We start from the raw sequence: 12,715 nt of genomic DNA on the forward strand, positions 1-12,715 counted from the left end.
GTATTTGCAAACGAATCAACAAAGGATTAATCTCCAAAATATATAAACAGCACATACAGCTCAATATTACAAAAAACAAACAATCCAATCAAAAAAATGGGCAGAAGACCTAAATAGACATTTCTCCAAAGAAGACATACAGATGGCCAAGAGGCACATGAAAAGCTGCTCAACATCAGTAATTATTAGAGAAATGCAAATCAAAACTAGAATGAGGTATCACCTCACACCGTTTAAAATGGGCATCATCCGAAAATCTACAAACAATAAATTCTGGAGAGGGTGTGGAGAAAAGGGAAGTTTCTTGCACTGTTGGTGGGAATGTAAATTGATACAGCCACTATGGAGAACAGTATGGAGGTTCCTTAAAAAACTAAAAATAGAACTACCATATGACGCAGCAATCCCACTACTGGGCATATACACTGAGAAAACCATAAGTCAAAAGGACATATGAACCCCAATGTTCATTGCAGCGCTATTTACAATAGCCAGGACATGGAAACAACCTAAATGTCCAACGATAGATGAATGGATAAAGAAGATATGGTACATATATACAGTGGAATATTACTCAGCCATAAAAAAGAACGAAACTGGGTCATTTGTAGAGATGTGGATGGACTTAGAGACTGTCATACAGAGTGAAGTAAATCAGAAAGAGAAAAACAAATATCGTATATTAATGTATATATGTAGAATCTAGAAAAATGGTACAGATGAACTGGTTTGCAAGGCAGAAATAGAGACACAGATGTAGAGAACAAATGTATGGACACCAAGGGGGGAGCGGGGCTGGTGGGGAGGTGGTGGTGGGATGAATTGGGTGATTGGGATTGACCTATGTACACTAATATGTATAAAATAGATAACTAATAAAAAAAAATCTTTAAAAAAATTTTAAAAATAGAGAAAAATTTTTTAAAAAGAGTTTGTTAATAAGACAAAAATATCCAGTATAGATTAGTATACTAAATTTTACAAAAGCATTTTTAAACTTCAGAAAACATAAAAATAATATAGCCTGAAATTGTAGGTTTTTATAAGATAGAAATATGAATAAGACACCAAAAATTTCAACCTTGAGAGTAATTCCAATGAAAATGAAAAAGGCGATAAATATAAAAAAACAGATTGTAGCTGCACAGGCAACTAACTCTGTTGAATGAGATCTAATTTTAAGAAGGGAATGAGGAGCAAAGACCAGAGATAAATTAAAAAAAAAAATTGCTGTAAACATCAAGACTTAGGAGGGACAGAATGAGAAGAGGTTTACAAAACAAAGAAAAGAAGAAGAGTTTTTTGGAAGTAATGTGCTATCGAACAAGGAAAGAATCACTGCTAGGGAAAATAACAGATGATAGAAAGGACAAAACTAAAAGAATCAAGCTTATATATTATTCTCATCCATCCGTCAACATCCTGATCCCTCGTCCCTGCTTGTTTCTTCCCCCATAGCACTGACCAACTCCTGACATTCTATATAATCTAATACTCTATATAAAACACATGCACAGTATCATTTATTGTCCCCCCGTCTACAACTTAGCTCCAGGAGGAAAGAGATTCCCATCTCTTTTGTTCATTGATATATCCTATGCTCCTAAAACAATTCCTGGCACAAAGTAGGTACTCCATATATATTTAATGAATAGATTTTTTTGTATAAATGAGAATGATATTTAAAATGAAAAGGGCAGATTAATTATAGTTAAGGGATGATTTTGAAAAGCAAAGATCTGTGAGAAGATGAGAAAGTAAATAGTTTAAAAAATAAAATTCTCCAGATTCAGGGTGTTTATGTTCCACGATGTAAAAAGGACATGTATGTATGATTAAAGGACCACCTTGGAAAAGTCCTAGTGAGTAAGAGAACAAGCATGCAAATATAATTTTGAAAAGGGAGACAATAATAAAGACTGTAATTAAAATGAAACACTGGCAAAATTCTACAACTGATTATAACACAAAGTAACTACTTAAAAGTATGTTAGTCACCAGGAGCAAATACAGGCAAAGAACAAGTGAACAAATCATGACTGGAAAAAGCATTCCATTTTTGCCAGAATTTCTTAAAGAGCTGTTAAGGAATTTACACAAGCATGATGTAAAGTCACATATGGTCATTAAGAGAATTAAACATATGTGTAGCATCATATGTGATTATCAGAGAGGTGACTTAGACAGAGTGGAGGCTTGCTCATGTTGTCAGGGAAATGACACAGTCATAGAGCAGCATGATACGCATTCACAGGGGGTGACACAGATATAGTGTCACCTGTGGTTATCACAGAGATGATGTAGACATAGGCTGGCGTCAAGCATGGTCATGAGGGAGATGGTGCAGACATAGTCTAGGATCAAATGTGGTCATCAGAAAGATGATGAAGATAGAGTGTAGTATCATATGTGTTCATCAGGGAGATGACCTAGACACAGCATAGCGCCTTACACTGTAGATGAGAAGATGACATGGACATAGTTTAGAATCAAGGAGATAGACAGACATAGTGTCGCATGATACACGACCATTGATAAGATGATCCAGATGTAATGTAAGATCGCACATGGTAGTCAGAATGTTGATGTAGACACAGTGTGCATTGTGTGAGGACATCAAGGAGATAATGCAGCCATAGTATAGCATGATGTGTGGTTCTCAAGAAGATGAAAAGACATAATGTAACATCATACAATAATACATAGCAGCAAGCAGATAATGGAGACACAGTGTATAGTCATCTATGGACTACAGGGAGACGGCACATACAAGTGTAGCAACATATGCAGTTATCAACAGATGACACAGATATATAGCAGCACCACACATGGCCATCATGGATACGAAACAAACTATATCATCACACACAGTTGTCTAGGAGATAATGCAGAATAGCGTAGCACTCCACATGATTGTGAAGGAAATGACATAGACATGGTATGGCATTACATTTAGTTTTCAAGGAGATTACATGCACACAGACATTCATAATATGGGATTATCAGAGAAAAATCTTATTTTAAATATCATACATAGCTATCAAAGAGATAATGCACCTAGAGTCTGTCATACAGAGTGAAGTAAGTCAGAAAAAGAAAAACAAATACCGTATGCTAACACATATATATATGGAATCTAAAAAAAAAAAAAATGTTTCTGAAGAACCTAGGGGCAGGACAGGAATAAAGACGCAGACGCAGAGAATGGACTTGAGGAGACGGGGAGGGGGAAGGGTAAGCTGGGACGAAGTGAGAGAGTGGCCTGGACATATATACACTATCACATGTAAAATAGATAGCTAGTGGGAAGTAGGTGCATAGCACAGGGAGATCAGCTCGGTGCTTTGTGACCACCTAGAGGGGTGGGATAGGGAGGGTGGGAGGGAGACGCAAGAGGGAGGAGATATGGGGATATATGTATATGTATAGCTGATTCACTTTGTTATAAAGCAGAAACTAACACACCATTGTAAAGAAATTATACTCCAATAAAGATGTTAAAAAAAAAAGAGAGATAATGCAGTCATAATGTAGCATCACATGTGCCTGCCAAACAGACTTTGCATATACAGCATTGCATCATATGTGGTTGTAAAGGTGACAACACAGACGTATTATGGCATCATATAGTGTCATCAGTGAGATAAACAATACCATAACAACATACATATTTATTTTAAAAAGATATAGATATAGCATAACTTCGTTTGTCATTGTCAAGAAAATGATGCAAAGTATACAACTATATAGTGCTGTCAAGTAGATGATTAGACACAGTGTAGCATCAGACCGTGGTTATCAATAAGATGAGACAGACATGGTGTAGAATCATAAGTGGAATTCAAGAAAATGATGTATAGCACAACATTATATATGTTCATCATGATGATTCACTAGACATGTTAGAGCAGCACACGTTATAAAGGAGACAATGCAGATTTATTATAGAACCATCAGTGGCAGTCAAGCTGATGAGAACAACATAGTGTAGCATAATGCATGATCATTAGGGGGAGATGACCCAAGATACACCAATATATATAGTTATCAAGGAGATGAAGATCTAGTCTAACATCATATGTGGTTGTCAAGGAGGTGATGCAGACATTCTATAGCATCACATGTGATTATCAAGAATATGATACAGACATAGTGTACTGACATACATGGACATCATAGAGATGAGGCACATGTAGTTTCTATCATAGCTGGTCACCAGGGAGATGACCTATAGTGTAGAATCACACGTGTTTATCAAACAAAACATAAATCTCTCCGTAAATTAAATGTACCAACAGATTACCTACCATCAGCTGAAGCAGTTGCAATAAGCTTTCCAGTGTAATCAAAACAGCTGTCTAGTATTTCATCATCATGGCCTGTTAATGTTGCCACACATTTTCCATTTGTAGCATCCCACAGCTGCAATTTTTTAAAAAAAGAAGAAGATGACGAAGACTATGACTTCCTATCTAAAGTGCAAAGATGGCCAGAAGTAGTCTTTACGACATGTTTATGGCTGGCTAAATAACTGTGCCAAAATCATGTGTATAATTTTCACGTTTGTTCATTTTCCCTTGATTCATGACCAGAGACCACAGCCAACCATCTAACAAGGCACACTTTGGACACAGGGAAGTCCAAAGACAGACATTTAGAATGGGTAGCACAAATCTGCCACTACATTAGGAAAAAAATCTCAAAGTGCATGCTTCTTTGATTGGAATGGAAGCATCCTCTTTTCATGCAAAGGGCATCAAATGGTAAAGAGCTTGATCTAAAACTACAATGCTAGAAAATGAAAAGCACAATAAGATTATAATACATTTGGTATATAACCTATATATCTAAAAATAATTCTAGAACATAAGCTCTTAGCAACAGAAACGTAAAGGCAGGGAGGCATTGTGTTGAGACTTTGTGAAGTTCACTCTAATCGAAGTTTAATAAAGGAATAGAGGGGCATTAAACAAAAATAACACGCCTTTTAAAAAAATAAGATCTTGGGTTTCCCTGGTGGTGCAGTGGTTGAGAATCTGCCTGCCAATGCAGGGGACACGGGTTCGAGCCCTGGTCTGGGAAGATCCCACATGCCGCGGAGCAACTGGGCCCGTGAGCCACAACTACTGAGCCTGCGCGTCTGGAGCCTGTGCTCCGCAACGAGAGAGGCCGCGATAGTGAGAGGCCCGCGCACCACGATGAAGAGTGGCCCCCGCTTGCCGCAGCTGGAGAAAGCCCTGGCACAGAAACGAAGACCCAACACAGCCATAAATTAAATAAATAAATAAATAAAATTTAAAAAAAATAATAATAAGATCTTTCAACACATTTAAATCAACTAAAACTATTTTACATCATAATTCCTTCAAACTTGGAGGATCAGAAACTTGAAATTTAAAAATTACCAATTGTTGATAAATTAATATCTTAATTTTATAGCACCTTTAAAATTTGTTAATGTTGCAATGAATACCTGACACAGTCTAAAGTACAGACATAAGAATTATAAAGCAAAGATATTTCTTGAGCTCACCATGCAGGTTTTGTCCATAGAGCCAGTTAATATCAGAGAGCAATCCCAGCTGAATAAGGCACTGCTGATCTCAGCACAATGCCCAATTAAGGTATACACCTTCCTACAAAATGGAAATGGTTCAGACTGGTGAAAGATTCCTTAATCAAGAATGTGTACAAAGAATGATCTCAAGCCATTGGTGTAAGAGTCTGAATTTTATTTTTCACAAATAATATCTATGATGACCAATCAAAGATGGCTTAACTGTAGCTCCAAAAAGAGTCAACTAGGCTACTAATTTCATTTCAGCAAAAAATATACTTAAATTTTAAACAACCCAAGATAACAACATTACTTAAGACAACACTTCAGAAAGGCATGGGTAAAAAATAATAAAGGTAATCTGAAATTCTAGAACTATTTTTACACCAGATAGGTGGACCCCTTGGTTGTTCAGAAACTACCCATCAATCGTCTGAGAACCCTTCCTTCTCTCTCATTTCTTGTTGCAACTGTCTCGATTGGTACCCCCTGATAATTGGTCCCTCTATCAAAACGCAGACAAGTCCAAGAGTGGAGTTTTCCAACAAAAATAGGCTAATTTAGTTAACTTCTTAGCAACTAGAACCAAAAATAATTAGGAAGGAAATTGAAGTTCTCGGACAAAATTAAATTTGGATCATTAGCCATGATTTTATTTATTCATGATATCCATGCCTACCATAATGACAAGCCATTGAAATTTGATTACATAGTACATGGAATAAATAATAGCTGTGTAACCAGGCTATTGTTAACATTCTCCTTTTATGTTACTGTTTGGCATTATTTCCTCAGAATTCCGAGGAAGCATATATTTTTGGTGGATCAGAAATATCATTAAAGAATGAATTAATTTGCTTTCAATGTGTCCTATTCCTATGGAATCCAAGGTAAAGTTAATAGATTTAACATTAAGCTGATAAATAACAAAGGCTATCTTCTTAATCTTCTGATGCAGGTTAAAAACAATTCTTAAAAATCAAGAATACCTTCCAGTATCAGCACCCCACACTGTAACTGTATGATCGAAAGACCCCGTGATGATTCTGTTTCCTGAGGTGTTAAAGGACAAAGAGATGATTTCAGCTGAGTGTCCCTGGAAAAAGAGCAGATATCGTCATGCATACCTGTAGATGAAACAATTTCTACAAATGTATAACATAATAGTCGAAAAGAAAATGCTAAAAAAGGCAAAGCTCTATAGGGAGAAGAGAGATCAGTGGCTGGCTGGATAGGGAGAGATTGCAAACAAGCTGAACTACATTTGTGTGCTCAGAATTTTAATGTTCAGCTCCATTTAATTTTAATAAAGACATGTGTAGAGCAGGACACGCACCTTCCAACGCTCTTAGGCATTTGTCTGAAAGAAGAGGCAGCGAAGAAGCGTGACCCACAGAAGTGATGAGTACGAAGAGCAGGAAAAGTAAACTTACGTGAATAAAACGAGGCTCTCTGATTTAAGAAAGAAAACCCCTTGGTGTTAGTTAAAAACACTGATTCTCCTCTCTTTTTCTAGTCCATTTTAACTTTTTCTAGAAGGAGAACTTCTAGAAAAAGTTCTCCTAGAAAATGGGTCCTATTTTTTAAATCCATTTATAATTTGAAAGAATAAGATAACGTGATTTCCCATCCAATTGTCCCCACTGATCGCCACAGAGCATCACGCTTTTTTGTTTGGTAGTTTTCGCTGAGGCGGGAAGAAGTGGAGGGTAGCAGTCATAGGACGGTTCTGGACGGACATGTGGTGGCGACAGACAGGGGCCCCTGCTGAGACACACCACCAGCATCCACTCTGCAGGCAGTGCTCTTTGGCCTTGTCACTTCCTGCCACTTGCCCCTTATACTTCAGACTTTGTAATACCAGAGGCTTCTAAGGCTGGAGGTTAGAAAAGAAGGGAGTTTCTTTAAGAAATCTTCTGGCAGGTTCCTCCACTTCTGCCTCTTCCAAAAGGTGCCAGTCTCCATCTCCTTTGCTTTTAGCCAGGTAGGTGACCATAGGTTTTAAGCAATAGTTGGTACGGCTTATAGACTGAAGTTAGTCAAAATAAAAAGCCCATCTGGCTTCCCCAGCATGTCCATTTAAGTCTTAGGGAATAGTCAGCAAACCAGCTGAAACGCTCTTTTATTACAGTCTGAAAACCAATTGCTCAAAAACATCTTCTTAGAGTTCATTTTGTAATAAAAATACAAATAAAAACAAACACAAGGGACTTCCCTGGTGGCGCAGTGGTTAAGAATCCACCTGCCAATGCAGGGGACATGGGTTTGATCCCTGGTCTGGGAAGATCCCACATGCCGCGGAGCAACTAAGCCCTTGCGCCACAACTACTGAAGCCCGCATGCCACAACTACTGAAGCCCACGTGCCTAGAGCCCATGCTCTGCAACAAGAGAAGCCACCTCAATGAGAAGCCTGCGCACCGCAACGAGGAGTAGCACCCGCTCGCCGCAACTAGAGAAAAGCCCGCGCACAGCAACGAAGACCCAACGCAGCCAAAAATAAAAATTAATTAAGTAATTTATTTATTAAAAAAAACACACACACAAGTAAAAGGCTTACCCAAAGGAATAGCTAATGAAAATGTAAAACTCTTGATGTTATTAACATTAGTAACATACTGTGAGAGTGAACACTTCCTCTCCATTCTGAATGTCCCACAGTTTGGCCGTTGTGTCCATACTTCCAGTAGCCACCAATGTGCTTTGAGGATTAAACGATAAACACACCTGAATTACATGAAATGAGAGAGATTTTAGAAAGATAGAGTTTTAAATTGTTAATTCTAATACAGAAAAGCTTGGAGATGTAACTGTCTCAGCAGATTCAGCCTAGTTCTTTGTACAGATATGCAGCAAAATACCAGATATGAGTAGCCGTTTATCTGCAGGTTGATCCTGAAGCATTCTCCTCTTGAGAAGAGGCTGCTGTTCTCCCACATCACCCAGCTCAGGCTTGGAGAGGACTGGCTCCCCTTAGTCACTTCCAGACCATAGAAGAACAAGAACAAAAGCAAAGCCCATCTCCTTTGAGATTCATGCTATCTGGCTCCCATCTTTTTTTCTTTTCCGGCCACGCCGCGGGGCATGTGGGATCTTAGTTCCCCAACCAGGGATAGAACCTGTGCCCCCTGCAGTGAAAATGTGGAGTCTTAACTGCTGGACCACCAGGGAAGTCCCTCTGGCTCCCATCTTCCTTGTTGCTGTGTTCATCATCCTATCAATCACGCCCCCTCACTTGCCTAGGACGTTGGCTATTGGCTCACATTCTCAGTTCCGAGTCCCAGGTGGCCTTCGTGTGCGCCATCCATCCAATACCCCCAGACCCACGATCCTGGACTCCTTTTCATAATCACTCCCATGGCAACACCCTGACCTTGATGTCACCTTCTTTAGAAGATTCACTACCAATACACCAGTCTCTAGTGACAATTTCCCAGTACTTCCACTTTCTCTCTTCCTTACCAAGCCTCCCCTCCATCCTCCCCATAGGATACCTTCCATTTCATGTAAACCCCTCTCTTTTCTCCTGGTCCATTATCCCCCATTCAAATGACACCTGGAAGCATCACTCCTGCCAGCATCCCCAAAACTCCTAGTCCCTGTCTTTTCACCTGCACCCTTCATATAACTCCTAACAACTTGTATCAATCTGGGATTTTATCCACTCATTTGCCTGCCTTACCCTCAACCAAGGCAGTTGAAGAAAACAGTAGAGCAGATACTAGTGATGCTCATTCATGCCTTCTGCCCTCAGCTGTGGCCTCAGTAGCTTTCCCTATTTTGTCTAACATGCCTCTGGTTCAATATATTCTCCCATTCCCCATTTTTGCCTCCGATTCCACCCTCATTCCTCCTCAGCAGATAACTTGGCCTCCTAATACTTCCCTGAAAAAACTTACCTATCAGGTGAGAACTTCCTCCCCTGGCCCTCACTTTCCTTTCCTCCAGTCTCAGATTCAGAGAGATCACTTTGCCATTTTAAGACACTATGTTCCCTGCACACCTAGGAGAGATGAGCCCACCAACTTTTCCTTCCCTCTAGAAGGAGCTAGATCCTTTCCAGTGGCCTGTAAGTATGCTTGAGCTCTTCCCACATGAAAACAAATCCTCCCTTGACTCTACATATCCATTTTTTAACTACCTTTATTTCCCTTTACAACCAAATTCCTTGGAAAAATAGTCTACCATCACTCACTGCCCATCTTCCACTCTTCAACTCTACTGGAACCACTCTAGATAAACGTCCAGTTGAGAGGCTTGGTTGGTCTTGGTCATCTCACTTAACATTGCTGAGGTTCTCGATATTTTCTTCCTTCTTGATAGTGCTTTGATAGCGCTCTGCTTTTCTTCTCTAACTTCTTGTCTCTTTTATTGTATCTTTTAAAATTTTCTCTTCTCCATCTTCCCAAGATCCCACCAGTTTTCTCCCTATAGTCTGCCTTTCCCTTTGGGAAATTTCAGTTGTTCAGTGGTTTCTACTGCCACCCAGATGCCGGTGACTCACACATCCACATCTTTTACCCAGATCTCACTGCTCGGTTCAGCCCCAAAGAGCCAACTGCCAAATGGATGCCTCTGTTTGGCCATCACACAGGGAGACTTTAACCACTCTGTCTAAGACATGCAAATCACACGAAGAATCCTGCTTCTCTCTTATGTGCAGACTTGGTGAATGGCACTGCCAGTTGCCTGAGTCTGAAATCAAGGAATCACCCTAAACACTTTGTTTCCTTCACGTCTCATGTCCACTTGGTAACCCAGTCCTGCTCCTTCCACCCCTAACCTCTCTCACATTCTCCTCACCAGCCTCACAACAGGGCTTTGTCATCTTTGCTTGGGTGGTTACAAGATCCCCACTGGCCCATACTTCTGATATTATCCGCTGCCCATTTCTCCTTCACAATGGAAAAAGAATGATCATCCCAAAATGCAAAGCTGACCATGCCCCTTCCCAGCTGAAAAGTCTCAACAGTATGGCAATATCTCCAGGATGAAGTCCCAATTCCTTAGCATAGCATTTAAGACCCTTTAGAAATCTACAATAAGGTCTCCCCTGCCTCCCTCACTTCAATCACACAAAGGCTGGGATGTGACTTTGCAGGGTTACAGGTGTGCCAGGTACTGACACACTTAGCCCAGACAGCTGGGCAGCATCAGAGATCCCCGCCAGTCACCTCTAACTGTGGGAGCAGCTCTTCCCAGTGTTTGCATCTCCGTATGAGCACCTTCTGTGCAGGGAAGGCTGGGAAGCACCGCTCTGGACACTCAGAGCCACTTGATTTCTAAGCACAAACCACGATTACACACCTCCTCTGGGCATTTGCTGCTGCAGCTCCCTCTGCCTGGAACGCACCTGCCACCTCTCTGCAGAGTCTTTCCCGAATACCAGTCCTGGCCATGGAGGCTTGGCCACTCCCTCTGTGCCCTCGCTGAACTCCCCACCAACTTCTAGCCCACCTACAACACATCTTTAAACTTATCCACGGACACCTCTACTCCCTCTACAAAACTGCAAAATCCCTGGGGGACCAAGAACTACATCTGATTCTATTTGGTACCCCACACACGTAGGCCAGGGCTTCACACAGTCAATACTTAGTAAATATTCATTGGATTGATGTTGTTGACTACGAAAAATACGAATGTCTTCGTAGGAACTATAAAGAAAACTTTTCAAAATTCCACGGGAGTATGAAAACATGGCCACACTATGAGAATGAAGATTCTGTCTTTCTTATGACCCTGGGCAAGTTACTTAACCTCTCTATGCCTCAGTATCCTTAACTGTAAAATGGGGAAATATCTACCCCTTACGGTTGTTATGAGGGACGACTAAGCTAATATATGTAAAGGGCTTAGGACAGTGCTTCAGGCATGTTGAGTGCCACTAAAGGGTCAGTTACAATTTCTAACTGCAGTATCCCCAGTGTTTAGCAAAGTACCTTGAACATAGCGTGAGCTCTTGTTGGATGAACATACAATGAATTTGAAGGATGAATATAAACAAATCTTTATTCCTAAAATAAGTAGACTGTTTATTTTTAAAAGCTATCACTTGTTCCATAGGGTGCCAATTATCTCACTAATTGTTATACGATATAACACAGAATTGGCCAAGGACAAGGGCTTCCCAATAGTGAAAGCTATTTAGAGTATCAAACTATTTATGCAAATTTGAGTTCTAATTATATCCAGAAAACAATCAGCTTAGATATCTTACATAATATAAAAAAGTTATGTTAAAAGCTATTTTAAGAACTTCGTCAACCCTCTTCAAGTCAGTCCTCTAAAGACAAGTCAGTGAAAAAGAAAACGTCAGGTTGGATATTGTATTCATATACTTATCCCATTCTTTGTCTACTTAGTCAAAGCAGGATATGGGTCTTTGACAGCATCGGGAAGATATTAAGACTAGAGTAGTTTATAAATTATATCAATACCACCATACATGATATATAGAAACTGAAAATATCAGATAGACTTTAAAATTAATTATAAAGTATAGCCACTACTTTTACAATAGAATTATAAAAAGAAATAACAGTGATGTGATGTGCCAGTGTAAGTTCATCAATTGTAATATACGTACCACCCTGGTAGGGATACTGATAATGGAGCACGCTGTGGAGGGGAAAGGTGAGAAATCTTTGTACTTTTTACTCAATTTTCCTGTCAACCTAAAACTGCTCTAAAAAATAAGTTCTACTGAAAAAAGAGGAAAGTAAAACAAAACCAAAACAAAAAGAATGACAACATAAAAATATAATGAAATAAATATACTCACTATTTCTGCTGTATGACCCCTAAAGGTATGGTAACAGTTTCCGGTTTCTACACTCCATAGTTTACAAGTCTTATCAAAAGACCCAGTGGCAATTTTGTCACTAAGATTTAAAAAGAATATATATGGAATTTGAAAACAAATTCAACCACAGTATTTGATATACTGAATTAAGAGAAGAGATATTAAAACATGGATCTCTATCTACTCAGAAGTTTATTTCACTTTTAAAATAATAACCTATCCAGTAAATCAACTATACTCCAATATAGAATAAAAATTAAAAAAAAATAAAATAAGATAACAAGCAATCTTATATCTATTTCAGTGAACTCTATAACAAAATAGAGTTCTAATTTTTGAATAGTATCAGTTTAT

The 12,715-nt window shown here is 39.2% G+C and overlaps 1 protein-coding gene across 2 annotated transcripts in view; it reads right to left on the reverse strand.

The window, feature by feature from the left end:
- The window catches only part of DAW1 (dynein assembly factor with WD repeats 1), a 41,332-nt gene that overhangs the window by 10,995 nt on the left and 17,622 nt on the right, over positions 1 to 12,715 (reverse strand). For both annotated transcript variants that reach the window (XM_068543748.1, XM_068543747.1), the window contains exons 6-10: positions 12,341 to 12,440; positions 8,176 to 8,283; positions 6,547 to 6,653; positions 5,534 to 5,636; positions 4,308 to 4,422 (exon numbers count right to left, since the gene is read on the reverse strand). In XM_068543748.1, coding sequence (XP_068399849.1) covers positions 4,308 to 4,422; positions 5,534 to 5,636; positions 6,547 to 6,653; positions 8,176 to 8,283; positions 12,341 to 12,440 — 533 coding nt within the window. The remainder of the gene's footprint in view (positions 1 to 4,307; positions 4,423 to 5,533; positions 5,637 to 6,546; positions 6,654 to 8,175; positions 8,284 to 12,340; positions 12,441 to 12,715) is intronic.

Source organism: Eschrichtius robustus, chromosome 5 (genome assembly GCF_028021215.1).
Source record: "Eschrichtius robustus isolate mEscRob2 chromosome 5, mEscRob2.pri, whole genome shotgun sequence".
NCBI classification, from domain to species: Eukaryota; Metazoa; Chordata; class Mammalia; order Artiodactyla; family Eschrichtiidae; genus Eschrichtius; species Eschrichtius robustus.